This window comes from Suillus fuscotomentosus (assembly GCF_016647785.1).
Source record: "Suillus fuscotomentosus strain FC203 chromosome Unknown F5891scaffold_21, whole genome shotgun sequence".
NCBI lineage: Eukaryota > Fungi > Basidiomycota > Agaricomycetes > Boletales > Suillaceae > Suillus > Suillus fuscotomentosus.
Window position 1 is genome coordinate 113,170 of NW_024539533.1, and position 25,257 is coordinate 138,426.

General features: G+C 46.8%; 5 protein-coding genes across 5 annotated transcripts; 3 read left to right on the top strand and 2 right to left on the bottom strand.

The window, feature by feature from the left end:
- Window positions 1-2,811: 2,811 nt before the first annotated feature.
- On the bottom strand, window positions 2,812-3,336 carry F5891DRAFT_1187355 (uncharacterized protein; the record flags this gene model as incomplete). Its single annotated transcript, XM_041366828.1, has 1 exon — window positions 2,812-3,336. The coding sequence occupies one exon, from the start codon at window positions 3,334-3,336 to the stop codon at window positions 2,812-2,814; it is 525 nt and encodes a 174-aa protein (XP_041227073.1).
- Window positions 3,337-10,878: 7,542 nt separating this feature from the next.
- Window positions 10,879-11,589, bottom strand: F5891DRAFT_950346 (uncharacterized protein; the record flags this gene model as incomplete). The annotated part of the gene is made up of 4 exons (XM_041374948.1): window positions 10,879-11,108; window positions 11,161-11,248; window positions 11,299-11,435; window positions 11,493-11,589. Coding segments are annotated over 4 exons (552 nt in total), but the record flags the coding sequence as incomplete, so codon positions are not given.
- A 1,244-nt stretch (window positions 11,590-12,833) lies between these two features.
- F5891DRAFT_1028347 (uncharacterized protein) lies at window positions 12,834-14,589 on the top strand. The gene is made up of 6 exons (XM_041361466.1): window positions 12,834-13,026; window positions 13,109-13,454; window positions 13,503-13,628; window positions 13,685-13,827; window positions 13,878-13,971; window positions 14,029-14,589. Exons 2-6 carry the CDS (start codon window positions 13,241-13,243, stop codon window positions 14,265-14,267), a joined length of 816 nt encoding a protein of 271 aa, XP_041227075.1. The 5' UTR covers window positions 12,834-13,026; window positions 13,109-13,240; the 3' UTR covers window positions 14,268-14,589.
- A 4,604-nt stretch (window positions 14,590-19,193) lies between these two features.
- F5891DRAFT_243233 (uncharacterized protein) lies at window positions 19,194-20,020 on the top strand. The gene is made up of 4 exons (XM_041371043.1): window positions 19,194-19,606; window positions 19,668-19,784; window positions 19,838-19,897; window positions 19,951-20,020. Exons 1-4 carry the CDS (start codon window positions 19,330-19,332, stop codon window positions 19,974-19,976), a joined length of 480 nt encoding a protein of 159 aa, XP_041227076.1. The 5' UTR covers window positions 19,194-19,329; the 3' UTR covers window positions 19,977-20,020.
- Window positions 20,021-22,532: 2,512 nt separating this feature from the next.
- On the top strand, window positions 22,533-23,267 carry F5891DRAFT_950391 (uncharacterized protein; the record flags this gene model as incomplete). The annotated part of the gene is made up of 1 exon (XM_041374960.1): window positions 22,533-23,267. One exon carries the CDS (start codon window positions 22,533-22,535, stop codon window positions 23,265-23,267), a length of 735 nt encoding a protein of 244 aa, XP_041227077.1.
- Window positions 23,268-25,257: the final 1,990 nt, after the last annotated feature.

Below are 25,257 nucleotides of genomic sequence, written 5' to 3' on the forward strand. Positions count from 1 at the left end.
TTTGGGTCTCGGCCCTCAGCACTCAGAACTCGATGATTTGTGTAATGTAAATGAAAAATCAACATGTTGCACGCTGGGTTTTGAGTTTCAGGTTTCAGCACTCAAAACTCAGTGATTTGTGCAGTGAGTGAAAAATGGACATGTTGTGTACACATTTTTGGGGTTTGGGGTTCATATTTCGGCTCTCAGCTCTCGGAACTTGATGACTTGTGTAATATAATTGAACAATGGACATGATGCACACTGGGTTTTGAGTTTCGGGTTTCGGCACTCGAAACTCAGTGATATGTGCAATGAGTAAGAAATGGACATGTTTCATACATATTTTTGGGTTTTGGGCTTCAGGTTTCAGCACTCAGCACTCGGAACTCAATGATCTGTGTAATGTAAATGAACAATCAACGTGTTGCACACTGGGTTTTGAGTTTTGAGTTTCAGCACTCAAAACTCGGTGATTTGTGCAGTGGGTGAAAAATGGACATGTTGAACAATGGGTTTCAGGGTCTTGGGTTTGAAAAATAGCATAATAACAACTTTCATATTTTCATTATTATTTGCCTATATTGACTACTGAGTCTGATAAGGGACCCCTTGGATGATCCATTGCTCAATGAAATACTACCTGATTGGAAGTGTGCTGGTTATCAGATATTCATTTGTTGACTCCCTGGTCCTGGAACTCGGAAGTCGGTATGGTTGACCCAAATTTGGGTGGTTGGAACTTGGCGTCTCATAGGGCAACACAAGCTTCACACCCCGAATTTCAAATTCTGCAAGAGAACCTGTGCACCATCAAAGGCCATGTCAGGAGATCACCTGCTGCTCCAGGAACTCAGTAACTTTAATTTATTACCTCCTCTGAGTACAAGTTGACCCAAAGGTTGGTAATTGGAACTTGGCTTCTCATAGGGCAACACAAGCTTCGCACCCTGGATTCCAAAATTTGCAAGACAATCTGTGCACCATCAAAGGCCATGTCAGGAGATCACCTGCTGCTCCGGGAACTTGGTAACTTTGATTTATTACCTCCTCTGATTTGGTTGATGTACAACTACCTCAGCTCCATCATGTCTACAATTATGATACACATGGGCCCACCCATCTATATTTTATACCACCCTCGGCCTACCCGTCTAATACAACATCCCATACAACATCCTTGGCCCACCCATCTAATACAATATTTTATAATACCTTCGGCCCACCTGTCTAATTTAATATGTGTCTGGGCCCACCCATGAATGTGATAACAAGTACCTACCCATCTATCTCATACACATCTACCTTAATACACCCATCTGCATAATATCCAACTACCTCAGCCCACCTGTCTACCTAATATTCATGTACATCGGCCCACTCATCTACTCTATATATTCCCTGCATGGGCCCACCCGCCTCCATCAGGAATAATTTGCCTCCCAGTGTAGAGAATCATGCCTCTCATGGTGTGATATGGCAGTTTTCACCAAGGAGTATACAGCACGAACTTGTAGCATCACTCTGTGTGCTATCCACAGCTATTCCTACATGAGGCGCAGCTTTCCCGCGCTTCGCGATGTATATGCATGCGCACATTCCCGCGCTTGAGCGCCCTATAGCGCAAGCCATCTAGAAGCATACATCCACTGTCCACCAAGCCCTCTAGTGCATATATTTCCATTTCTCTTATTAGCATATTGTTCCACCTTTATTTTTATCATGGACTCTCACTCATATATATCTTTACATACCTTACTCGGTAGCACTTCGGCTCTGCATGACAGCACTTAGGCACACTATATAAGCGCCAGCAGTACATACCAACTCCTCACTTTTAGTCCACTTCACTTTTGCAGTCACTTACAAGTTACTACCCACTTACTACTTAGTAGGACATAGTAGAAATCTATTTGTCTACACTTCGCATCTCTCTTCTCTGGTCTTACATCATATCATCACTTAAGCAAGCTTATTCTTACTCTTTCTCATTTCCACATACACGTGCGCACTTTCCCATGCTTCACGCAGCATGCGCACGTGTTCCCGCACCTTTGTGCCTTGCGTGCACCTGCGCGCTTTCTCGCACTTTGCATTGGCCAACCAGTAGCGCCTTCAGCACATATCACTAGATCCTTGCTGCACTCGCTTCCCCTTTAGGGTCGAAAGCACTTGTCTTCTCAAGTATAGCAGACTAGGCAACACGTGACCTTTCAACATTTACAGATACAGTCTGGAGCCTCATTCGCACCTTGCTGTATTGTTGTTTCTACACCGGCCCATCTGTCATAGTCGAGGATATTTTTATCATGAGCCCATGGTCTGCTGGCCCATATCATATGGGATATTATGCACGTCCGTTCCCTTGTATTATATGGAGATAGGTCACTGTAATATGTGGATATATGGGAATCATGAGAAGATGTGCAATTTGATCTGTGTTGCGAAGTTTCATTTGAGTTGTTACTGATGCTGGATGCTGAAGTGTCATAAATTAATGGGAACCGGCCTGCATGTGATGGACGAGTGTTAGAATACATAATAAACAAGAGCATATCTTTGAAAATGATAGTCAGTGTGCCGACAGGACAGAGAGGGCATAATAGTTGTAATAAGAGACACGTTATTGATATCAGATGCGACTTAACAATATCAAAAGTCACATGTTTTCACACATGACATCCAAAATACTGTATTTGAGTGAGTAGCGCCCTTCAACATACTGTAGATCTATGACACTAGCTTCATCACAGGTCACAGCCCTTGACGAATTGAATCTATTTGGTGTGACCGTCACATGAATTTTGGTGGGACGAAGCTAATTTGTGACATTCAGAAAAAAAACATAGGAAAAAACATAGGTTGTGCACTAATGGGACAAAAATCGTCATACATTGAATTTGTGATGTGTCTACGCTTTCCACGCCCATAAACAACCTCCGGAACACTGTTCAAGCCACCTTCCACATCCTCAGCAGCAATGTCACCCAGATCATAGACTTCGGAGTGGTTTGCACATGAAAGTCCACCATCTGCATTGATATGGCAGTCAGAACGGACCTGTTCACCCCCAGAAGCCATATGGTCAAGAAATGCATCCATTGGCACGTCACTGGCATCAAGATCATGCTCGCCGGCATCATCGAATAGGGATTCGACTCTGATAGCATTAGTACTAGCCTCATCCTCTGACTCAGAATTTGTTGCCCATTCGACACCATCAGTCTTGTACTGAGCAGTAGCAATCCTCGCCCATCCAGCTGGATCATTCTTCTGAACATCACGTAAATATTGCAATGCCTCCCGACTTGTGAGACTTGCAAATGAGAGATTGAACTTCTCCCCAGCCTTACACATGAAGAATGCCTTCAAAATAGGATTTAGCTCCGTTGTCTTCTTAGATAGATGATCTATAGATAAACACCTATAAAAACAAATATCTCCACGGTCAGCGATTCAGACAAATACCAATGGCTGATAACGTGGTCGTTCGTGGGTGGCTGTTTACACTTCCCAAGCTATGTCAGACCACAGTACTTCTGTAAGGTCAGCAACAATGCAGTCAATCCAACAAAAATGAAACTGAAATGAAATCACTCCAACGGTATGGCAGTGATTGAAAGACGAAAGAAAACTAGTCAACCCAACGGTATGGTGATGACAAAAAGAAACAAAGAAAAAAAGACACCTCTTCAAACCTTCCTTCAACAACAATGCCTTGTAACAATCGTATCTCGAAAGAGTTGTGTGGAATTACAGCAATCAACCCCCTCAGCACAAACAGGTAGAATCAAAGGTCAAGACTAATCAATGCTCAGTAGAACTCTTAGCTCACTGTTGAACCTGCTGCCAAGGAACTCACGATGAGTATTAAACAGAATCAGGAACAGACGTCCTTGGTTTCAGTACCAAGTCCCCTATTCAACAACTAAAGTCTAGCAGACAAGGAAGATCCTGGCTCAGTATCACTACTCAGATGAGTGAGGTCAAGTGTTACTGTCAATCCCTAAAGTCTCCCCAATAAACTATTCGGAGTCTAGATGGACGAAAGAGACAACACAAAAGCTTCTGAAAATATGAATGAAAGCTTAGCACTGAAACTTGAAAGAGAAGAAAGAGAGAGGATCACAGAGAGAGAGAAAAGAGAGAAAGAGCGATGAGGGGTGAGCTTAGTCAGCGGTACCAAAAATCATTTTGCAGGGGTTGCTTATGTTGCACCAAATGAGGCCATAATTAGTCAGCATTAGTCAGCATGCTTGGGCTGAGTGTTCTGTCATCACTTGATTTGGATCAAAAATCACCTGACTTAAGATCATGTGATTTAGCATCATGTGACTGAAGGGTCATGTGACAGGCTGATTGTGCACATTGGTGTTCCATTCTAATGTCACTTTGTTGAATGAGAAAATGACGCGAGGCATGTATTTAGGGTTTTGAGGAAGTTTTCCCAGGGTATCCCATGCGAGAACTATTTTTCACAGTCACCTGACATGTGTGGGATTCAGCCTGAGTCATTGTTGAGGATGACTAAGCAAAATTCATCGCAGAATTAAATATACAAAAATATTCAGCCTGTCCGAGTTCCATTGAAAAGATGAAATGAAATATTTGTCTGAGCTGCATTCTGGCTTTAGAATAGAGGGAAATGGTTTCGTAGTGATTTCTAGGGTATTAGGCTCATGGGAGAGCATTAGTCATCCATGCACTGAACCAGTTTGGTGCAGGTCAGCGCGCGCGTTCCCGCGCTTGAGCACCCTATAGCACCAGCCATCCAGATGCATCCATCCACTGTCCACCAAGCTCCCTAGTGCGTATATTTCTGTTTCTCTCATTTGTATATTGTTCCACCTTATTTTTATCATGGACCCTTACTTATATATATATCTACATACCTACTCAGTAGCGCTTCAGCTCCGCATGACAGCGCTTAGGTGCTATATAAGCGCCAGCGGTACATACCATTACGGACTTTTTCACTTGACTTTGGACTTTCTATCTTAGCTTACTTTTACTTCAACTTTGCACCCACTATCTACCTAGAAGAACATAGTAGAAATCTATTCACTTACGCCTCGCACTCTCATCTCTTGTCTAGTATCTAATCATCACTTAAGCCAACTTGCTCTTAGTCTCTATTGTTTCCGCATACGCGCGCACGCTTTCCCATATGCGGAAACAATAGAGACTAAGACTTTCTCGCGCTCCGCTTCAGCGCATACTTCTAGATCTTCGCTGCACTTGCTTCCCCTTTAGGGTCGACCACGCTTGTCATCTCAAGCATAGCAGACTAGGTAACGCACGACCTACAACATTTACAGATACAGTCAGGAGCTTCATTTGTTCCTCACAGTATTAGTTGTTTCTACACCGGTAGGAGGGACAAGTGCCTTGTTGCCTGCCTCAAGGCTAGAACTAGGGGTGGCGATGGCAGAGGCCAGGGTGGGCACATCAGGTGTTGAAGATGTGCTTGGATTAGGCAGCAACTGGCTGGGATGCAAAGGTGTAGGATGGTCATTAAAAGATTCAATAAAAGAGACATTATAAGAAATGAAAAATTTGTTGGAGGCCCGGTGGTAGCACCTGTAAGCCTTCAAGTCGAGTAAGTAGCCGATAAGGACACATTCAGACGATCTGTTGAAAATCTTAGGATTGTGTCAATTTTGAATCAGAACAAATGCTCAGCAACCAATTTCTCGTAGATGGGAAAGGTCAGGCTTATGACTGAACCAGGCTTCATAGGGAGTGTGACCGGACTGAGAGGTAACTGGCATGTGATTTGAAAGGTAGTTGGCTGTAAGGACGAATTCATCCCAACAGTTAGCGGGCACATTGCAAGACATGTGCATCGCGCGAGCTTTACCCATCAGTGTATGATGCAATAATTCAACACAGCCATTGTGAGCTGATGTGTATGGGGCAGTGAATTGATGTAAAGTGCTGCGGGTGGCGAGCCAACTACGCATCCCGCTGGATTTCAGCTTGCCGTTGTCAGATTGGAATATACCAACAGTCAGACCTGTCTCAACTTCACGCATGTGGACCCAAGCTTGCAGAACTGGAAAGGCATTGCTTTTGGAGGCGAGGGGGATGGACCACGAATAAGAAGAGAAATCGTCAATCACATCCATTATGTATTTATTTCCAGCGATGGATACAGTATCTGGATGCTCCATCAGGTCGACATGTACGATTCCGAGTCTGTGATCTGCATGAGTCCCCTCCCTAACCTTTGGTACACTTGACTTAGTCTGTTTGCCAAGGATACATGCATCACAAACGGGAGGAAGGGAGGATAAGTTGATTGGCATACTGGTAGCAAAACCTGAATGAGTGAGGTCATATACAGAGCAGAAGTTGGTGTGGCCAAGGCGTCTGTGCTACATTTCAAGGGTGGGAGTGCGCTGCACAAGATACACGTGGTCGGCAGACAGTTGTCCACCCGAGAGAGCATAGAGATGGTGAGACATCAAGGTTCCGGTCAACATTTGGGTGCCACTGCGGGCCTGGACCCAGCAAGACGCAATGCAATGATGTGCAGTGCACATGGCAGAGACCAATAGAAGACGGACAGTGGCACTCGAGATGAAAAGGATGTGGTCCAGTGTGAGATGGATGCCTTTTGCCACGATTAGGTGAATGGTGCCAACACCAACAGCCTGAATTGACAAGTTGCCAATGCCGTTGACAGCATGAGGAGGTATAGGACGTAGAGTATAGAAGTCCAACTCAACATTACTGATGTGCACAGAGGCACCACTGTCAAGGAAGAAGGGCACGATAGATGGGTCAACGGGCATACGAGCACACTGATTCAGCGCCTTGTAAGTAAGGCCGGTGAAGTCAACGGGCTGGCTGTGCGTGCGCTAGTCAACACTGGCTTGCAAGTCGACAGCGGCGAATAGTGCATCATATGCATCCTCAGGAAGCTCCTTGATGAAAGCAGAGGATGGGACATCATATGCGAGTCCAGCGAACTCTTGGGTCGGTGTATTAGGATCTGGGGTAGGAGGGGGCAGAGCACCGGCAATGAAGATGGCCTCATGTATCTCAGTGTCTAGGAGATATGTGCGTGCGACCACTAGTGTCATACCGCAGGCCACCAGGCTTCCCAGTCAACACTCCTTTGGTAGGGCGTGAGGAAGATGTTCCAGGGGTTCTGGTAGTGTTGCCATTGGAGTGCGCAGCGTGACGATGAGCGATGATCTCATCCTTCTTACCCTCCATAGCTCCTCCTTTCCCATAGCAGTCCTTGGCAGAGTGCCACCAGCCACCACAAGTAGTGCAACAATTGGTGTGGGTGGATTGACCACAGTCAGTACAAGTAGCTTGAGTGTTTCGGCTTCGATTGGGCTTCCCTTTATTGGACGCCATCATGGCAATGTCACCAGGTCCCTTCCCTTTGTCATTATTGACAAGTTGTTGTTCTAATTCAAGGCGGGATCTGATATTGGTCAGACCATAAGGTGCGGACAGGGTGCTAATAGCGATGGTGTCAGCAACATGGTTACGCACATGAGGAATATCCTCGCTCATGGCATTCAGCATGAGTATGGTGAGGAAGTCGTCTTCCTTAGGAATGCCAATGGCATATATGCGCCTAGCAAGGTCCGTAAGCTGTGTACTAGTGAGGGCAAAATGTTCCGAGTGACGGTAGCATAAGGCAAAGGCCTGCTGGATGAGGAGGATCTGGGTGATAGGCCTGACCTGCTCGTGGCGAGACTTAAGGGCCTTCCACGCAGCATGAGCATCGACAAAAGGAAGTAGGAAGTCCTGGTCCTCCGGGCAGGAGCAAGTACTTAATGCCACAACAATACAAAGGTTATTGAGGTCCCAGGTGCTAGCACCAATAGGGTCTGCAGCGTCGTTCGGACATGTGATGACACTGAGAAGGTAACCTCCTCCATGTTTGAGGAGTAGGTAGTTGCATATCTTGGCTGACCAAGTACCCCAGTTGTTCTGTCCACGATCAAGGAGTTCAATTTTCTCAAGATTTGTGTGACTAAGGGTAATCGCCACAACTTTAGAGGTGGTGGTCAACATAGCGGAGATGCTCATTCCGCCTCTGTGTAAGACAGGGGGTTGGAGAATGGTAGGTATCACCGCAGAGGCGGCGGAAACAGATGAGGATGGTTTGGGGATACTGGTATTGGTGCTATTTGACCTTAGGTGGTGCTTTGCCATCCCAGTAGGTGGTGGTCAAAGGTAAAGATGGGTTATCGAAAGGATGCAAATGGGTCCCGCTATTTAAGGCGAGGCGTACATCTATCAGCGAGGTGCTTCTCACTCGAAAGGGAATATGAATGATGCTTCAATGACGTCAAGTGACTCAGTTGCATGCCAGCGGCGTAACTGTTCTGGAAGGGGAGTGACTATGACCAGAGGGGTTTCCACTCGCTCGTTTCTTCCAAGTGAGCAGGGCTCATAACCTATAGAGTCTAGACAATGTCTGTTATGCTCGGCGTTGTTTAGACATCTTAACGTTTCAAGGATCAAAGTCAAAGTCAATGTTCTGATGAAGATGAAGCTAGATTGCAGGCCCTGGTCTGCGTAGGTCAAGTTAAAGATACAAAGCGTAAAGAGTAAGGTATATATAAGAGTATTGAAGCGGAGCTTGAATATGAATAGCGAATAGGAAAAAGAGAAAGAGAATCGTACGATAGAATGTAATAGAATACTATGGAATGATGAGGAATGATGAGTAAGCATATGTGACAATGTGAAGAGGTGAAAAGATAGAACTGTAACAATGTCAGACTATGGTAGCCGTATTAGTGTCTAGGTAGCGTATGACAAAACAAAGAACTTACCCTCAGTCATGGAAGAACGAACTGAGGGAAGAGGGAACAAACAAAAGTCTTTTAAGTAATGGTTTGAATTCCTGCGTGATACTCCGTTGGGCCGTATTGCGTTGTCATGTGTTAACGCGCCAATAGATATGTTCTAAAGTAGTATAACCCCCCCCCCCCCCTCCAGTCTTCAGCAAATGATTTGACAAAGTTTTGATGCCGCTATCGAGGAACTCAGAACCTATGTTTTGAAAGTTCAGTGGCTGTATATTTAAGGTTTACAAGCTGACTAATATTGAGCCCTATGTTCGGCATTCTCCTTTTACACTCCTCTTGACTTGGACTAGCAGTTAATGCCACGATGCGTGTGGGCTTGAATATTTGAATTCACAATTGGTAAGTAGCTCCAAGTCTTTGAGAATCAGTCGAAAGAGGTTCAGCTAATCATGATTGCTAGATGTGACACCGTTAGGCTAATACTGACGCGGTGATATTCTGTTTTGTCACTGTGTGGCGTCTTAGAAATTCCCCTACAGTTGAAGTCGCCAGTGCTTGTACTATTCTCGGACCATTGCGTTTCTGAATGAAGTTGCTTTTCCTAAGCGTCATGCTCAAAGATTCCACGCAGCACTCTCCCGGACATAATATTTTTCGCGATGATGGGAAACCATTTGGTGACCCAGAAAGGTTCGGTACAGATGCTGCACAATTTCGTTCAAAGTCGTGTGATCCCTGCTTATGGACCTGGTTGAGCAATGGCGCATTTGTTTGTACATCGATGGTTTTTTCCATGCTATGCCATGGCGTTCGGCTCCCTTGCGCGACGACTTTCCTGTATCAGTTTATACTGCAGGTGAACAGACCTTCATTTGAACAGCCGACGAATGGTTTTAATGATTCATCACAACTCCAGTAAGTGGTATCATGAATTAGTCGTGGGGTTCAATGACGCGCTCGACTGCTGTTCTGTCTACCGCCACGTCTGGCCTCCTTTCCCAGAAATTCAGATACCGCTTGGACCAAAATGGTCCATAATAGTGCGTCGTTCCGTTTTGTCCCATCACGCACGACTCAGTAATTGTTTGAGACCCTGTACTGACAGGACCAACTCGGATAACCGTGAGTGGATGCTCAAAACATGCATAACAGATTTGCGTTCGAAAGTCAGGTATCCGGACAAAATTGGTGGAGGTTTCGTGGTCTCTTTGGGATCCGCTTACCATATACATTATCTGGCAAGTCATACACGGCGTTCGTTCTTGGCTCACACATGTGTAGAACTTGCTTCGCACAACTTTTTGGTTGTTGGAGTATCGTAAGCCCACGGATCTTTCATTCCAAGGCACCCCGAAGTAGTCCGTATGCATCTTAGTAAATAGTCTTTCTGACTTGAGGACCAGGTGGTAACTTGTACTCGTGATATGCTACTGTTACGCTTCATATCACTGCATCGGAATGATCAGGCTGACAACATGCGTAATGCTGACGTGACGATGATAACATGGGACTGGGTACAATGGAGTATGAGACAATTTTGCATTGTGCTAACAAGCACGTTGTTCTATTAAACAAATCAGAGGCTACTCGCTTAAAACTATTGTCGACGGATGTCTTCCCAAATATTTTGCAAACTTTGGGAGCTTGTTAGAATTGTCATGTCGTTGGTGCGTTAGTAATCTAGGTTCGGCACTTCAAGTTAAAGTCGAAAATCGATGTCCCAAAGCAATGAGGTTCATACCATTCACCGTTGATTGATGACCGCACAACTATGCATTTTTTAGCCGTATCTCCGTTGATACGTGGTCACTATTTCCGGTTGACATCATTCAGTATGGAATAATTTTCACGCAGAGTTTGACGCTTATCTCCGTGGGCGCTATCTTACTACGAGAAGTGTGCCCGGTGCCCAAACGAGGGGTGGACAGCTTGTGGAAAAAAAACAGTGGCAAGATGAGCAGTCAGTTGCATGTAAAATGGATTGCAAATTGCTTGACAGTGCCTACACTGCGGCCCGCCATGAACATAGGTACCCTGGGATAGAAATCAAATTGAATATCAAACACTTCTGTGACTACATCCACCATCATATGGAGAGGATACAACAAGAATGCGATCAAGGGGGATAGGGCAGGTCCACGTTATCCTCCAAGCGGACCCAACTGGATCTAGGGATAAACACACGATGCTCGTCGATCCAATCTAAAATCTTCTCAAAGTTTCTACATTCGTGAGGAGAATTGAAATCAGCGAGCGGATTTGTCCTTCCTTCGATCCAATCATGAGTTATCAGGGTAACATCACCACTACACATAGTGAACTGCCTGAGTATCTCAATGCAGTGGTCTAAGGTGCGACATGAGCAGGTTGTGGGCAGAGCAAGAAGCAATATACTCACCGACATGGCGACGAGAGAGTTCGTGGGATTTATGCATGCCCCCATTCTCATGGTACTCGTTACCCCAGCTGACTTTGCGAAGTATGTCCTACAGGAATTTAAGCAAAGATCGACCAGCCTCTGTGTTTTACAACTGACTAGGCAATGGAGCTGGTGAATGACTTCTACAGTTGCTACGTAACCTCCACCGTATTCGTCCGGATACCTAGCCATGGCAGGAGAAGGTTTCTCCCCCGTTCTGAGCAGTTGCTCATGTGTCATACGGAGTGGGCGCACTGGGAAATATCATATTCAGTGGATGTCTATGATGTAAGTGAAGCATAGGGCACAACCATCAGAAGATACCCTATCCCAAATGGCGTCGAGCTCTGGGGATGGAGGGCCACTATATATGGAAGGTTTGTCTACGATAGTTCCGTTGAACTTTATGATGCCGATGGATTCAATTGCCTCGTTTGCTGGAGCTGTGATGGGTAAGTAAGGTCTTGTGCGCCGACTCTAGTCATCCACGTACAATATATAACTACGTCATCCATCGAAGGTGATCGTGCCCATTGTATGAAGAACCACAGAGTTATGGACATCAGTACACCATGGCTTAGCCAAGGCCACAGGTGAAGGAAGCGTGATTTTGGTGGAAGACTGATTGTTATACCACTACCAAGGAGCTTGGTATTGTCATCGTCGATCCCATCTAAATGAGAGTATTGAGAGTAGTATTCCTCATTCATGAGTCGCGAAATAAAATCAGGATCCGGAGTGGATGGGTCAAGTGTGAACCAGACAGCTTGGACGATTAAGTGCCTGTGAAGAAATGCTTACTTCTATTTATCCCAGAAGTCGTGACAGTGCTCGGCGAATCTCGTGAGGCTTGAGTGGGCGGCGCCGAGGATCTGGTACAATCTTTCTGGATCATTGGACTAAGAGAGCAAATGGAGTACGTTATCTAATCTCCCAGACCCTTTCTCAGGTCTCGAAGCCACGTTTCATGACATGGCGACTCGTTATCCCCTTTCCTCTTATTGCGCAAAGACTACCCCAGCCTTGAAACTTTCGTAGTTAGGTCGTGGGAGCAGCACTTTTGAGATTCCTAGGACAACATGATTTCCTGTGGTCTTGCTGGCATATCTATTTGTCTTGCGGGTACACAAATTGGTTACAAATGGACCCTGCAGCTTCCCACCTGTAGGCTCCTGTAGGTCAAATAAATCGATATGTCCGTGACTCATGATCCGGAGAATAACAATTCTAATTACCTTCAAAATTTCGGGGCTTAAATACGTCGACACTCAGCAGCGTTGCAAAGCCCATCAGCTTGCCGCATCTGTGATACTGAGGAAGTGGTTACCAATGCGTCGGACAGATGCTATGGTACGGTCCGATCCATTGTCGGTCATCATCAAGGTGTTGAAAATTAAAACTTGAGCATTTATCTGCGCGATGATCGGGGAGTGGTGGGTAGGTGCAAAAGACTGAGACTAGTGCGTAGTACTTGAGACGAGAGATTTCAAGGCTGCGAGTGTCTGCGAAGTGGGAAGAAGTTGCAATATTGAAGCTCGTGATCCCCCAATGCACGCGTGGACTAACTTACATAGCTTAGTTAGTTCTAAGCCTTAACTAGTTAGAAAACAACTAATTTCAGTGTTACATAATCTATATGTAATGATAACGTTCGATAACGTTCAGTGAGCCATGTTGTTTCAAATAGCTGCCACGTCACTAAGGCTAACTTCGAAAGGACCTGTTTGCAACACTGCATGCCAGTTGGCAGAAACTGCATCATGATTCATGACGTTGTCATAATGCAGACGCGTCAACGCCATCTGGTACTCTTTCTACTGGCGCAGATGTGGAGAGATATAACTGGTTGGTGTTGGGTTGGTGATACAGATCAATGATTAATTGGTTCATCCACCATGCTTAATCGACATCCCCATAATGCATGCAGCACACCATTATAGGTGCAGCATTCCACACAATTTAAGGGCTCTTGGACCCAGATCGCGACTCTGCCCCTGCTGAGCCTGCTGAGTGCTCCCTCGTATTTCACTAACAAACGGAATCACTTTACTCAAAGGCCATGATCAAATTTTTTTCGCAGTACTCTCCTATAGATACTGTCGACGACGACGATAAACTAGCAAAAAGGTTCGGTACAGAATCTTGTCCCAAGTCACGTATTCGTCGCTTGTGGTTGTCCCATGGCGTACTTATTTGCACATCGATTCTCTCTTTTGCGCTATGGATGCGTACACCTTCGACTCAGCTGCGCAACGACATTCCCAGTATATACTGTAAGTGGACAGATCACATCGAACAGTATAGTTATTGATCTATCACAGCTCCAGCAAGTGTTGCTGTTGAGCCCGTCACTCTAAGGATAAACGGAACCCTCGACTTTCCTTCTATCTATCGTGGCCCCCCCTCCCCAGAAATGGACGCCACTTGGGATAGGATATCTCGTAATGGTACGTCGTTGGTCCTGTTATGCTAATTATCAATTGTCCACCTCCATGAAACCCAGTGGGACCAACTCGAATGACCCGTGAGGAGATGCTCAAAGCAGGCACAACTTTGACAGAATTGCGCTCGAAAGTCAGATATCCGGACGAAGTTGGTGGGGGGTACATGGCCTCTATGGAAGCTATCCACCAATTGCATTGTGTGGTGAGCTATACTACACCGACAATTTATTCATTCTGGGCTCACTTGTATAGAACTTGCTCCGCAAAGCCTCCTGGTTTGAGCATTACTCGGCGTCTACAGATCGTTCATTCCAATTCCCTCCGGACGTAATCCATGTGCATATTGGTGAATATTATTTCTGCCTTAAGGCAATATTGCTTACAGTATATCGTTACGGTCCAGGTCACTGCATCGAAATGTTAAGGCAGAGTATTATGTGCAAAGCCGACACGACGATGATTACATGGTACTGGGTGCAGGGACATGATGCCCCTCAAGCTAACTTCAACACCCGTCATCGATGCAGGAACTTCGAGAAAATTCTAGATTGGTCTTTCGAACATGCCGTTCACATCGATGAATCCAAGTTGATTCGCTTCGAGGATACGATTGACCTCCCCAAACCACCTCGTGACGCATGAAGAATATCACACTGCTCGCCTGCTTGCTCACCCCACTTGTTCAGGAATACCATGAAAGGAGGGTGATTATTGGTATCTTGGAAGAACTGTCGCATTGAGAGTTTATGAAACGAGCTGGATATAGATTTATATGATACAGAACGTCAGAAAAGCTTGTATATCTAGGCCAAAGGACAAGGATGATGCAGCAGAGATGCTTCCTAGTAGACACTTGCTAAGTTGCTCCCGGATCATCCTATTTCCCAAAGCCACTAAACCCAATGGTTGTCGCTGATCTGCGCCATTGCCTGCTACCCTGGTGTTCTCAATAAATTCTCACCCGATGATGGTTCTCGAGTAGATCACGATGTGATGGATGGAATGTGGCCTTAAACATTTTGCAAAGCAGAATGAGAACCTACTTGCGTAAATATTACCAGGGCTTGCAAAGGAACTGATGACACTCCTCGTTTGTGTAATTTCAGGGCACTCGTTCCACTGCGTGAGTAGCTGAAAAGGAAATACACACATGCAGGAGCATGCAGGGCACCTGCATTCACGGCGAGCTGAACGATACGCCGCGTTCAAGTCGCACTTTGATGTAGTCTCCCCCGCGAATGGCTGTCACTTCCAGACCTCGATGGGGTTTCAGCCTAGGAAGAGGAGAAGGTCGGCTGCGGGGACGGGAGGGGCCGCCTCGCTGTCATTATCCTGCCTAATTTATCCCTTCAGGGCCCAAAAGATATGTTTGTATTCGTTATTTATGGACGACGGCGAGGCGCTGAATTGTGCCGCCGTGCGATGAGACAGGGATAATAGGAAGGTAAGGTGGACAGTCGTGACTCGTCGTAGCAGATGAACAAGAGGTGCGAAAGCTACGTTTGATGTTCACTCAAAGACTTCGACTTCCTCCGTTCGTGCCTCAAGGCCTTGCCTGCGTAATAAAGTGGTAACTTTATGAACGATGAACGTTTGAACGTTTGAACGATGATAAATTGGCTGACGTGACGCTACTGATGGCCCTTAACCCAGGTATTACATATAGCTAGAAGTGCCTCGTCAGCTCATCGAGATATACTATGACAGTAATCACGAATGTGACTGCAGATGTCGCAAATGTCCAGCTGGTAAATCAAACACGTCTAGCATTTCCAACTTGAGCCGTTGAATTCATCATTTCTAAGATTCTGTAAATTAATTACGTGCGGAAATAATACCAAGCTGAAAATCGTTTATTATTACATAAACACATTGTTTGACCTGGCCGCCAACAAACTTAGAGCTAGTTCGGTAACCCAAGGTAAAGTAAATTTGCCAACTTCAAGGATGATGTAAGGTCGGCACAGTAGCTTCCGGTTTGGAGACCGACATCGGAGCTTGAACTTCCTTTGATCCCATGTCTAGCTATCACACACCCCAGCATACGACTCAAGATCTATGCAATCGGAACAACATCTGGGCTAGTGTCATATCGATAGTGTTATCAGCTCAAGTCCACATCCTCTCCATGGCTCAGGAGTCATCTCATACTACTACAGAGAGGGCTGTTTGGACCGACACAGAGGTTGATCAGTTTCTCCTCTACCTATCCAACAATCGGGACAAGATCGGTGATGCTGGCAACTTCAAAGATGTGACGTACAATGGCGCTGCAGAGGCTATTGCTGAGTACCTGGAGCATGGTCCAGCGAAGAGTGGGGCAATGTGTAAGACAAAATGGGCGTCAGTAAGTCCTATCAATATATAATTTATTTATAGACTTGATAATAGATTGTGTAGTTAAAGCAGACTTTCAATGCTATTCAGAAGTATCGCCAGCAGTCTGGTGTCCACTGGGACAATATTAGAGGGGCAAATGTCGAGGGTGAGGCTTCAACCTCAGTATGGAATGAATATGTTTCCAAGAAGGTACGTCAAGTTCACTAATGCTATTTCATGCGTCTCACTGTTTGATAATAGGGAAATTCAGTCATGCGCCCTTTTCGTGCATCGGGATGGAGACACTACGAGCAAATGGACGGCATAATACCACGAGGCAGTGGCGCCCGAGGGCGCACAGGGTACCAACCCAATATAGCTCTCCCCCCTCCCTTAAGCTCAAGCTCCAGTCCTAGCGTACCCGCAGGTGAACACAATACCATGATTGGTCCCATTATTGCCACATCTAGTGCTGGTGTTGCTGGTCCTAGCACCGCCCCTGCAGCAGCTGCCCTCACTTCTACACCTGCTTCTCCATCCTTCATGCCTCCTCCTACTTCTCCGTCCTTCATGCCTCCTCCTGCTTCTCCGTCCTTCATGCCTCCTCCTGGCAAACGTTCTCACACCGACATGGAGCTGACCGCCTCATCTGCATCTACCTCAGTTTCTCAAATGCAAATGCCGCCTCCCTCCGAGTCGAGCTCTATCAAAAGAGCGAAGACAGTATCAGGCCGCGCATCAGGCCTTGGATCAGGAGGCCATGCACAGACTCAGGGCGGTTCCACCAAGAACACTAACACGTTGGACACCAAGATATCGAAGGCCACCACAGCTGTAGCCGTGATGGGATTCCAGAGCTCTGTCAATCGCTTGACAGATGTAATTGCTGAGCGCATGGTCTATCCTGAGGATCGGGTAATGGACCAGCGCTCGAGGGCCATGCAGATGTTGCAGGTTGAGGATGCAGAGTTGCCGTTCGCAGAGCGGCTTATAATACAACAGGTTTTTTCTATGGACCCTGCAGCTACTGACATATACACACAGACTGCTGACAAGGAGATGCGCCGTGCTTTTATTCTTTCCACAGCCCAGCGGTTGGGACTTCAACTTCCTGCGCCTGGTAGTTAGTATACTCATGTAAAATGCGCTATTGACACAACATATGATGATAATGCAGTAGTTGAAGCATGGTAATGCAAACATCTTGTGCTTTGATGGCGGCGGATACATGAGAGTCGTGCTACAGTGCTACATATCATTGTCAGAATCTTCAAAGGAGTCATCTAGCAGGCCCCGCTGCTGCAAAACAGTCTGATAATCTTCCCACATGCAGCGCGCAATACGATTGCGCACTTCCTTCATGCCTCCCGCTCCGTCAAACTCCTCCTCATCATCGGGGATCCCTTGGTGCTCCGGGTTGTCGTAATCGAAGTGTTCATTGTCGTCGTCCGGGAGCACGTTGTCGTCAGGGTTGTGAGTCGATATGAAATTGTGAATCGCGCATAGCGCAGCAGGTATACGTGCCTGGATGGTCATAGGATATTCAGGTGAGAGCAACAGAATACGAAAACGGCGTTTTAACACGCCAAAGATCCGCTCAATCACATTTCGAGCGGATGAGTGTCGCAGATTGAAGAGCTCTTCTTTGGTTGTTGGTCTGCAAACATAGAATAGTTATTAAAAAACCTAAAATATAAAATAAATAAAACATACCTAAGATTAGCACGTCCCCATTCAGCCAAATGATAACGGACACTGCGGTAGGGGACTAAGAGCTCGTCACACAAAGGGAATCCCGCATCCGCTAAGAAATATTTGCCGGGAGGGATATACAAACTGCCTGAACGAGCCTCGTCATAGAGGCGTGCGTCTGTGGCGGATCCCTCCCAGCCAGTGAGAGCGTAGGAGAATTTGAGGTTGAAGGTGCAGGCGAATAGACAGTTTTGAGAAATAAAACCTTTGCGATTACGATACGAGGGGCGATCAGATGATGAGGGGCGAGCATGGATGTGGCTGCCGTCGATCGCACCGATAGCGTCCTTGAAGTAAGGCCAGAATTTTGGATTGTTACGGATGTTGCTGGAGATGTCATCGGTGTCGTTGGGAGAACATACGTATGTTGTGTAGAACGGGGGGGACGCAAAGATAAACAAGATCTTCCGGAAATACCTGGAATTATTTGTGAGCTCATCATAAATAACATTAAAAACAAACTTACTTTGAGATGGTGTCGTTTGACCGTTGAAAACGCTCCCCGACATGACGGATCGTTAGCCCTGTAACGCACGTATATAGAAAGATGGCAAGTTGCTCTTCGAGCGAAACGTGGCGTGAGCTAGCATAACCCAAAACACGAAGTTCGGCTATGAGCGCGTGAAAGACATCTGCATGCATGCCAAGTTCGCATCGCATACGATCCGGGTGACCAGTGATGAGTTCCATGACCCATTCTTCACCTGAGAGGGCCGATGTGTGGTATGCCTCAGGTACAGAGTCCTGAAGCAATGAGTGCGTAGCAGTCAGAAGGACACTGACGAGTAGTGCAATGTGACGTAGGATTCGCATATGATTCTGCCGACGGCCTGCAGCTGGCGGCTGAACAGCCTGGGCTTGAGCGAGTTGTTGGAGCAAGGGGTCAATGGTATCCATAATCTATCCCTAAAGCAATGAGCGCGATGGATAACAAGTCCTACTAATATTGATATCATAAGGTTGAAACTCAGCTATCGGCACCTACTGTGCCGGCCTTACATCATCCTTGAAGTTGGCAAATTTACTTTACCTTGGGTTACCGAACTAGCTCTTACATCTTACGTAGCTGATGCTGGTGCTCCGAGGAATCTCAAACATCATTCACTGACGCATTCCAAGTATCCTCCTTGTAGTCGGACCCTTGGCAAATGTGACACGTCCACCAGTGACGCTTCGACAACACGGTATAGAGACTTAAGCCTAAGTACCTAACCTTGGCCATCGCGATTCATCCTTCCATTGTAGATTGGCGAAACTTGATGACTGCAAGAGATGCTGGCAATCATGACACTATGTTTGAATTTCTATTCATGCATGACCCAGCTACGACGTGGCGGCTACTCACAAACTACCAAACGTTACTTGCTAATGACGATGAAGTTTCTGTGGCGGACTCATTCGCATCAGTCCGAACTGAGCAATCCATTTGGACGTTCCGTGTACTTACGAGGTTAGCCTTATCCCCTCGTGGTTTTTCCCCTCGTGGTTTTTTCAGCATGATCATCATGCTGAACGCCACAGAACTTGTCATTACATGGACAACGCGGCAGTGTTTTAGTGGTTAGAGTGATTGCTCGTCATGGCTGTTTTCTCTATTCTGTTCATCGATCACTGGGTCTTGGTCTAAATTCCCATGTTGGCTGTATCGTGGCGGTACTACACCCGACAGCTCCTCGCCAAGGTCTGCTATAGCTGGCCACGGTCTGGATATGTGTACGATCTTTTGTGGAGGAGGCTAAAATGGAGCGGCCCTGCGAGAATGTATAAAAGATTCCCTCAGATTTTCAGTGTGAATCATCACTCTCATACATCCCTGACCATGCAACTTTCTGTGCTCCTAAGCGCGCTTATATCTTTCGTCATTCTTGCTACAGCGTCACCCACGCCTGGAGCCATCTCGAAACGTTCCTGTGAGTGTTCATGATCATCAGCAGTATTATATTCACTCATATGCCACAATGCACCACTCAGTCGAGGGAAACACGCTTGACACGAACTTTGGACGTGATCTCCTAGTAGAGAGCAAGAAGCGCAAGGAACTTGAGTCACACATCGCTTACGACGACGACGACGTCCCAAGCACTGGAGGTGGGGTAACTTATTTGCTATTTACTCATTTACTCATGGTACCTTTTGTACAGGCAAGAAGCGCAGGGAACTTGCGACACACCTCGCTTACTCCGACGACGACGTCCCTGGAGGTGGGGTAACTTATCTGCTATTTACTCATTTACTCATGGTACCTTTTGTACAGGCAAGGAGTGCGATGAATCGGGGTGAGGGTATCTACAAAACACCTCAATAGGATAGAAATGTAAATTTATTTAGTCTCCCCTAGCAAGAACATGTAGAAAGAGGACAGGTTCCTTCTTCATCATGAAGTGCATCATATCAGACACTCAACAGAGAATAAAAGACGAGAGGAGGTACGGTGCAGGACTGTTCTACCCTGGATTAAGATCGAACGATTGAGGAATGCCCTGCTTCCTATGTAGCAGAGAATTCGAAACTTTGAAACAAACCGCATGCTGATAAATTGCATCTAGATCGTACGGAATACACCAAAAAACCTCTTAACAAACACAGATCCACCTAGGCACACTCTTCGACACGACATCCCTCAAGCCCATCTGCGTCCCGTCCAAGTTTCAAATTGTGCATGACCATGCTCCAAGAGCACCTCGACCTTCATGACGCTCGCCCACTTGGGAGCTGCACTCTTCGCGAGCTTAAGAAGCGTTTCTGCAGGTTTGCACGCCATGTCCACAACCACGCCGTTCACAGTCGCGTCAAACAACGCCAACGGAAGAAGTACAGATCCCGGGCTAGTACTATTAGTATTTGTTACGGTCGCTGGAACGGTGGATACGATGACAGTTGGTGCAGGTCCTTCAGCAGGCCAAGCATCAAGCACCTCGATCAGCTTGATGGGGATGTCGAGGAATGCTTCGATGAGCACCTGCCCCTTGCTTATAGTCCGGTTGAGCGGGTAGGTGGGTTGAACCCCCAGGGACTAAAGCGCAATGATGGCGGCTCTGGCGGTTCGTCCTGCGCCGATGACGAGGGCGGCAGCAAGCGCACCAATAGATAGCGCACGAGAGCGAATGGATTCACGAATGCCGAGCCAGTCGGTGTTGTCACCGCGGAGGATGCGGTTTCCTCCTTCGATGACCGGTATGGCCCATGGTATTTACAGCCCAGATAGCTTTAGTGGTTGGCGAAAGCTTGTCAAGAAGGGGAATGACGTCGGGTTTGAAGAAAATGGTAACTGAGGCGCTTCCGAAGCCAGGAGCAGCCAAGGTGGCTTTGGAGTTTTGCACCGACTCATCAGCTGTTACTCAAAACTTAAAAGTGTGGGAGAGCCTGAGGACTTCAAATTTAGCGTTATGAAGAGTCAGGGACATGGAATGAGTTGTGTGATTTCCGAACAAGAAGTAGCGTCTCGCAGGAAGCTGAGATGTGACTGGTCGACCTCGGACCACCCCATGATGTTTGTTAATCCCAATGATCGGTTTCGCACCCCGCTGCAAGTGACATTGTCATTATCGTAACGGTGCTTGCGCACCAGTCCCCGACTCCTGATTCCGGCCTGCTCGTTCTCAAAATGACATGCACTGCAACGTGTCATCGTACTTCAAGTTCAGGATATATATCGACGTGCTTTGAAGTCTGTAGTGTCTCACAATTAAAGGACCAGGCTGAAGACGACATTGAATGAGCCAAGGATCAACCTATTCAATTGCTTCAGGAAATTCCTTATCGCGGTGAAAACGAAAAAAAAAACAGATGTAGAACTGCCGTCGCTTTGCCGAAAAGTGTAGAGCACTCAGCAGATGATAATAAAGTTCAGATTCTGTCCAAGTGTTCGTCGTTCGACAAAGCCCTCCTCCACTAACGTGGGAGTCGGGGACAAATTCCTCTTAGGCAAATAAAACAGCAAAAGATCGAGTTTAATCGAGTCTTTACACAAGTCTAATTGGTCGATACTTTCGAGTTTTTCCCATGTGCGGGCTGACCCGGGGTCTACCCCTTTGCCATTGTGGCACGCGCTCTGGGCGCTCTCGGCATGACGCATATGCTGAGCAATCTCTGTCCTGGCGGAGATTCGTTTTTTATTTTGTTTTCCTAGTGCGTGTGGGCAATTAGGAGGTCCTCGCCTCTTCTCACTTGCCCGTCATCGCACTAGGTATGTCTTCAAGGAGTATTCTCGTGTTGACCTCTTCTCACTTGCCCGTCATTGCATTAGCATATTTTTCTCGTCAAGATTTAATAAACATCGCTTCTACAAGCTCATATATGTCGGATTATGAACAATCTTCCTCTCGAACTCGGTCTTCGCCCCAAAGAGAATCCGCGGAAAGTCATAGCACCTCCTTCAATCCCGAAGTCGTTGAACGATGTCTCAAAGTTGTCCTCGATTTCAGAAAGGACAAAATCTCAAAAGCCAAAGCCGTGCTGGGCATCCAACAAGTACTTGCTGAAGCCACACGTGAAGGAGACCCATCCTTTGATAGCGGATTCGCACATTATCTTGAAGTCCTCGATTCCATCAGGTCCGAGGAAGAATCAGAAAGTTTTCGAGGAAGTCCAAGACCGACACGTACGGATAAACGTGGCGGGTCGCGAGAACCGGAAGAGGAGATGTTTAGAAGAGCATTTAGGAGGGGAAGAGCACGTAGCAAAGAAACCGAAGTTGATGAACAGGAATCAGAGTCTGGAGGAAGTAGTAGAATCATACGCGGAAAGCGTCGGAAACTTACCGACGATGAACTTCAATTCTGTCCATGGATTGATCCTTCTCGATTTCGCTTCCTCTCACGCTCGCAGGGAATTGAGATGGCCCTGCGATGCTACGAAGAATGGTCTGACGATCCCAAGTATTACCGGACCAAAGTTACAACTACCCCTGGATGCCCAAAACTTCCCACTTCGCAATGGACCTTGCTGCTTGAGGGAAGAGCTGTTGACCTCGACAAAGTGTTCACCGGACGATATTCCACAGCAATCGACTCAAAACAAACCCAGTCGCTTGGGAAGGGATTTGAGCTTTCGCTCTCCCAACCTACCGTCAGCCACAAGGTTAAATCAGCCGGAGATTGGGGAATCGCCACTGACATATGGACCCGCGCACTCACCTTCATCATGCCGTGGCGAGAAGAGGAAGTTAGGGAATATCGAGAGTACATGTCTGACATCTTCGGGAATCACTTTTACACAGTCCATGAGCGAGTCCTCGATTTCGACCGAGCCGTTCGACTCCTTGTCGAGCAACAAAAATTCCTCCGTCTTGATGACTTCACCAGGTTCGATGGGCTTAAGTCCAGTCACCTTTCAGCCTTCGGAATGGTCGCGATGCAAAGCTCACATGACTCAGGAACCAAAACGGTCAGAGATTCTGCTGGAGGAAAGAGCCAAACCAGAGGTGGAAGAGGTGAACCCTGTCATAAGTGGAACCGAGGAGAGTGCGAGAAAGAGGCCAGGGAGTGTCTCTACTTCCATGTATGCGACCGAGGAAGCTGCAGGGGGAATCATAAGCGGGGAGAGTGCCCATCGGACAAAAGAGGTAAATGAAACAATTGCAAGAGGCCAACGGTATCAACGTCACTTCGTTTGGGATAAACGAACGACGGTAATCAGTCCAACGGCGCTTTGGACCGAAACAGCAGAAGCCTTACCCAATCCCCCTGCATCTGAATTCCTCAATGTCGAAGCCATTAGCACTATTCACGCTCGTCCGGATCTTTTTCGAGTTGACACTCCCATCAAAGTCGATGTTTTTCAGTCTATGTTAGAAAAGGCGGGTCATCCTAACCCGGACTTTTATCTTTCTGTTTGCACAGGTCTTCGCCAAGGTTTCTGGCCTTGGGCTGACACTCACTATGGCGAGTATCCAACTACATGGGAAGAAGCCACTCCTGTGCCCGCAGTCTCTCTAGAGCGGGAGTTTCTTCATGATCAGATTGCGAAAGAAGTACGAGTGGGACGATACTCTGCGGACTTTGGTCCAATCTTACTGCCTGGAATGTACACCATGCCCATACATGCCGTACCAAAGGAAGGAGGAAAGTATAGACTGGTAACCAACCACAGCGCTGGTTCTTTCTCTCTCAATTCTATGATTGCTAAAGCCGATATTGCCGGAGTAACCTTGGATAATGTTCAACACTTGGGGAACGCACTACGTCAGTACAGGCAACATGAAGGAGACGGCCCAATAGTCATTTGGAAGGCAGACGTTTCTGAGGCATACCGGCACATGCCTATGCATCCACTATGGCAAATCAAACAAGTTGTTTCGTTCGAAGGACGTCGACACATTGACAGGGCAAACGTTTTTGGAGGACGTGCCTCCCAACGTATATTTCACGCTTTCATGTCCCTCGTCATCTGGTTGGCTACCTTCGCCCGCTTCATTCTTGCCTATATCTATGTTGACGACTCATTTTCATATGCCGAGGAACACGATCAACTCTTCTATGTCAAGTATTAAAAGTTTTTGCCTCGGAACATGGTCAAGCTTCTCCTTCTCTGGGATGAACTCGGGATTCCTCATGAGGAGCGGAAGCAAGTCTTCGGATCACCTCTGCCAGTCATCGGTTTTGACGTCGATGCTCAACTTATGCGCATCACGCTTCGTGAGGAGGCTAAAAGGAAGCTCATTGACGAGTTAAGAGTTTTTGCGCGACATCGCCATCGACGAACCCTACGGGAGTGTGAACATGTCGCCGGATCACTCAATTGGGCTCTCAACGTGGCTCCTATGCTGCGACCTGGACTTGCGGCGCTCTATCAAAAGATGAAGGGAAAGACGCAGTCAAAAGCACTCGTATGGCTCAACCGTCGAATTGTACTCGAGATACTCTGGGCGGCAGAGCATCTTGAACGTTCAAATGGGGTATACTTCCTCAAATCCGTTTCCTGGAACCTTAGTCAAATAGTGAACGCTCCAGACGTTCTGCGTGTATATTGTGACGCATCAGGAGTCGGCATGGGGTTCTGGTATCCCTCTTTACATCTAGGATTTCAATCTAATCTTCCAGATCGCACACCAGTAAAAGATATTTTCTTTTTTGAAGCATTATGCGTTGCTTCAGCAATCCACGATGCGCTCTCACGACTCCCACCGGGTCATCGTTTGGCTGTCTTCACTGATAGTCTCGACACTGTTAGCATTTTTAGCTCCCTCTCAGGGAGCACTGGCTATAATCAGCTCCTTATGTTCGTTGTCGACCTCATTCTTGCCACAGAGGTCGACTTCCGTGTATTTCACATTGCTGGAGACAACAATGTCGTCGCAGATCATCTATCCCGCAACAAGGCTAGGGAAGCTTTGTCTTGCGTTCCTCGCCTTCAAATTCTACCCTTTGAACCCCCTCGGAATGCGCTGGGGGAGGTCAAAAAATGATCCCATCATTACGACGGGCCAAGCAACCTTCACGGGAAGCTTGGTCTCTGGAACGACTTGTACACGAGCGTTCCATCAATTTAGGGTTGTCCCTTGATCGTTCTACTAATCATACCTATTCTTCGGCCCTTAACTCTTACCTCGCTTTCTGCGAGT

Coding starts and splice junctions, on each gene's coding strand:
- F5891DRAFT_1028347 (XM_041361466.1), top strand. CDS start 13,241: ATGATCAAATTTTTTTCGCAGTACTCTCCTATAGATACTGTCGACGAC. Junction 13,455..13,502: donor CGACATTCCCAGTATATACT/GTAAGTGGACAG, acceptor GATCTATCACAG/CTCCAGCAAGTGTTGCTGTT. Junction 13,629..13,684: donor GGATAGGATATCTCGTAATG/GTACGTCGTTGG, acceptor CATGAAACCCAG/TGGGACCAACTCGAATGACC.
- F5891DRAFT_243233 (XM_041371043.1), top strand. CDS start 19,330: ATGTTGGCTGTATCGTGGCGGTACTACACCCGACAGCTCCTCGCCAAG. Junction 19,607..19,667: donor AGCCATCTCGAAACGTTCCT/GTGAGTGTTCAT, acceptor TGCACCACTCAG/TCGAGGGAAACACGCTTGAC. Junction 19,898..19,950: donor CGACGACGACGTCCCTGGAG/GTGGGGTAACTT, acceptor CCTTTTGTACAG/GCAAGGAGTGCGATGAATCG.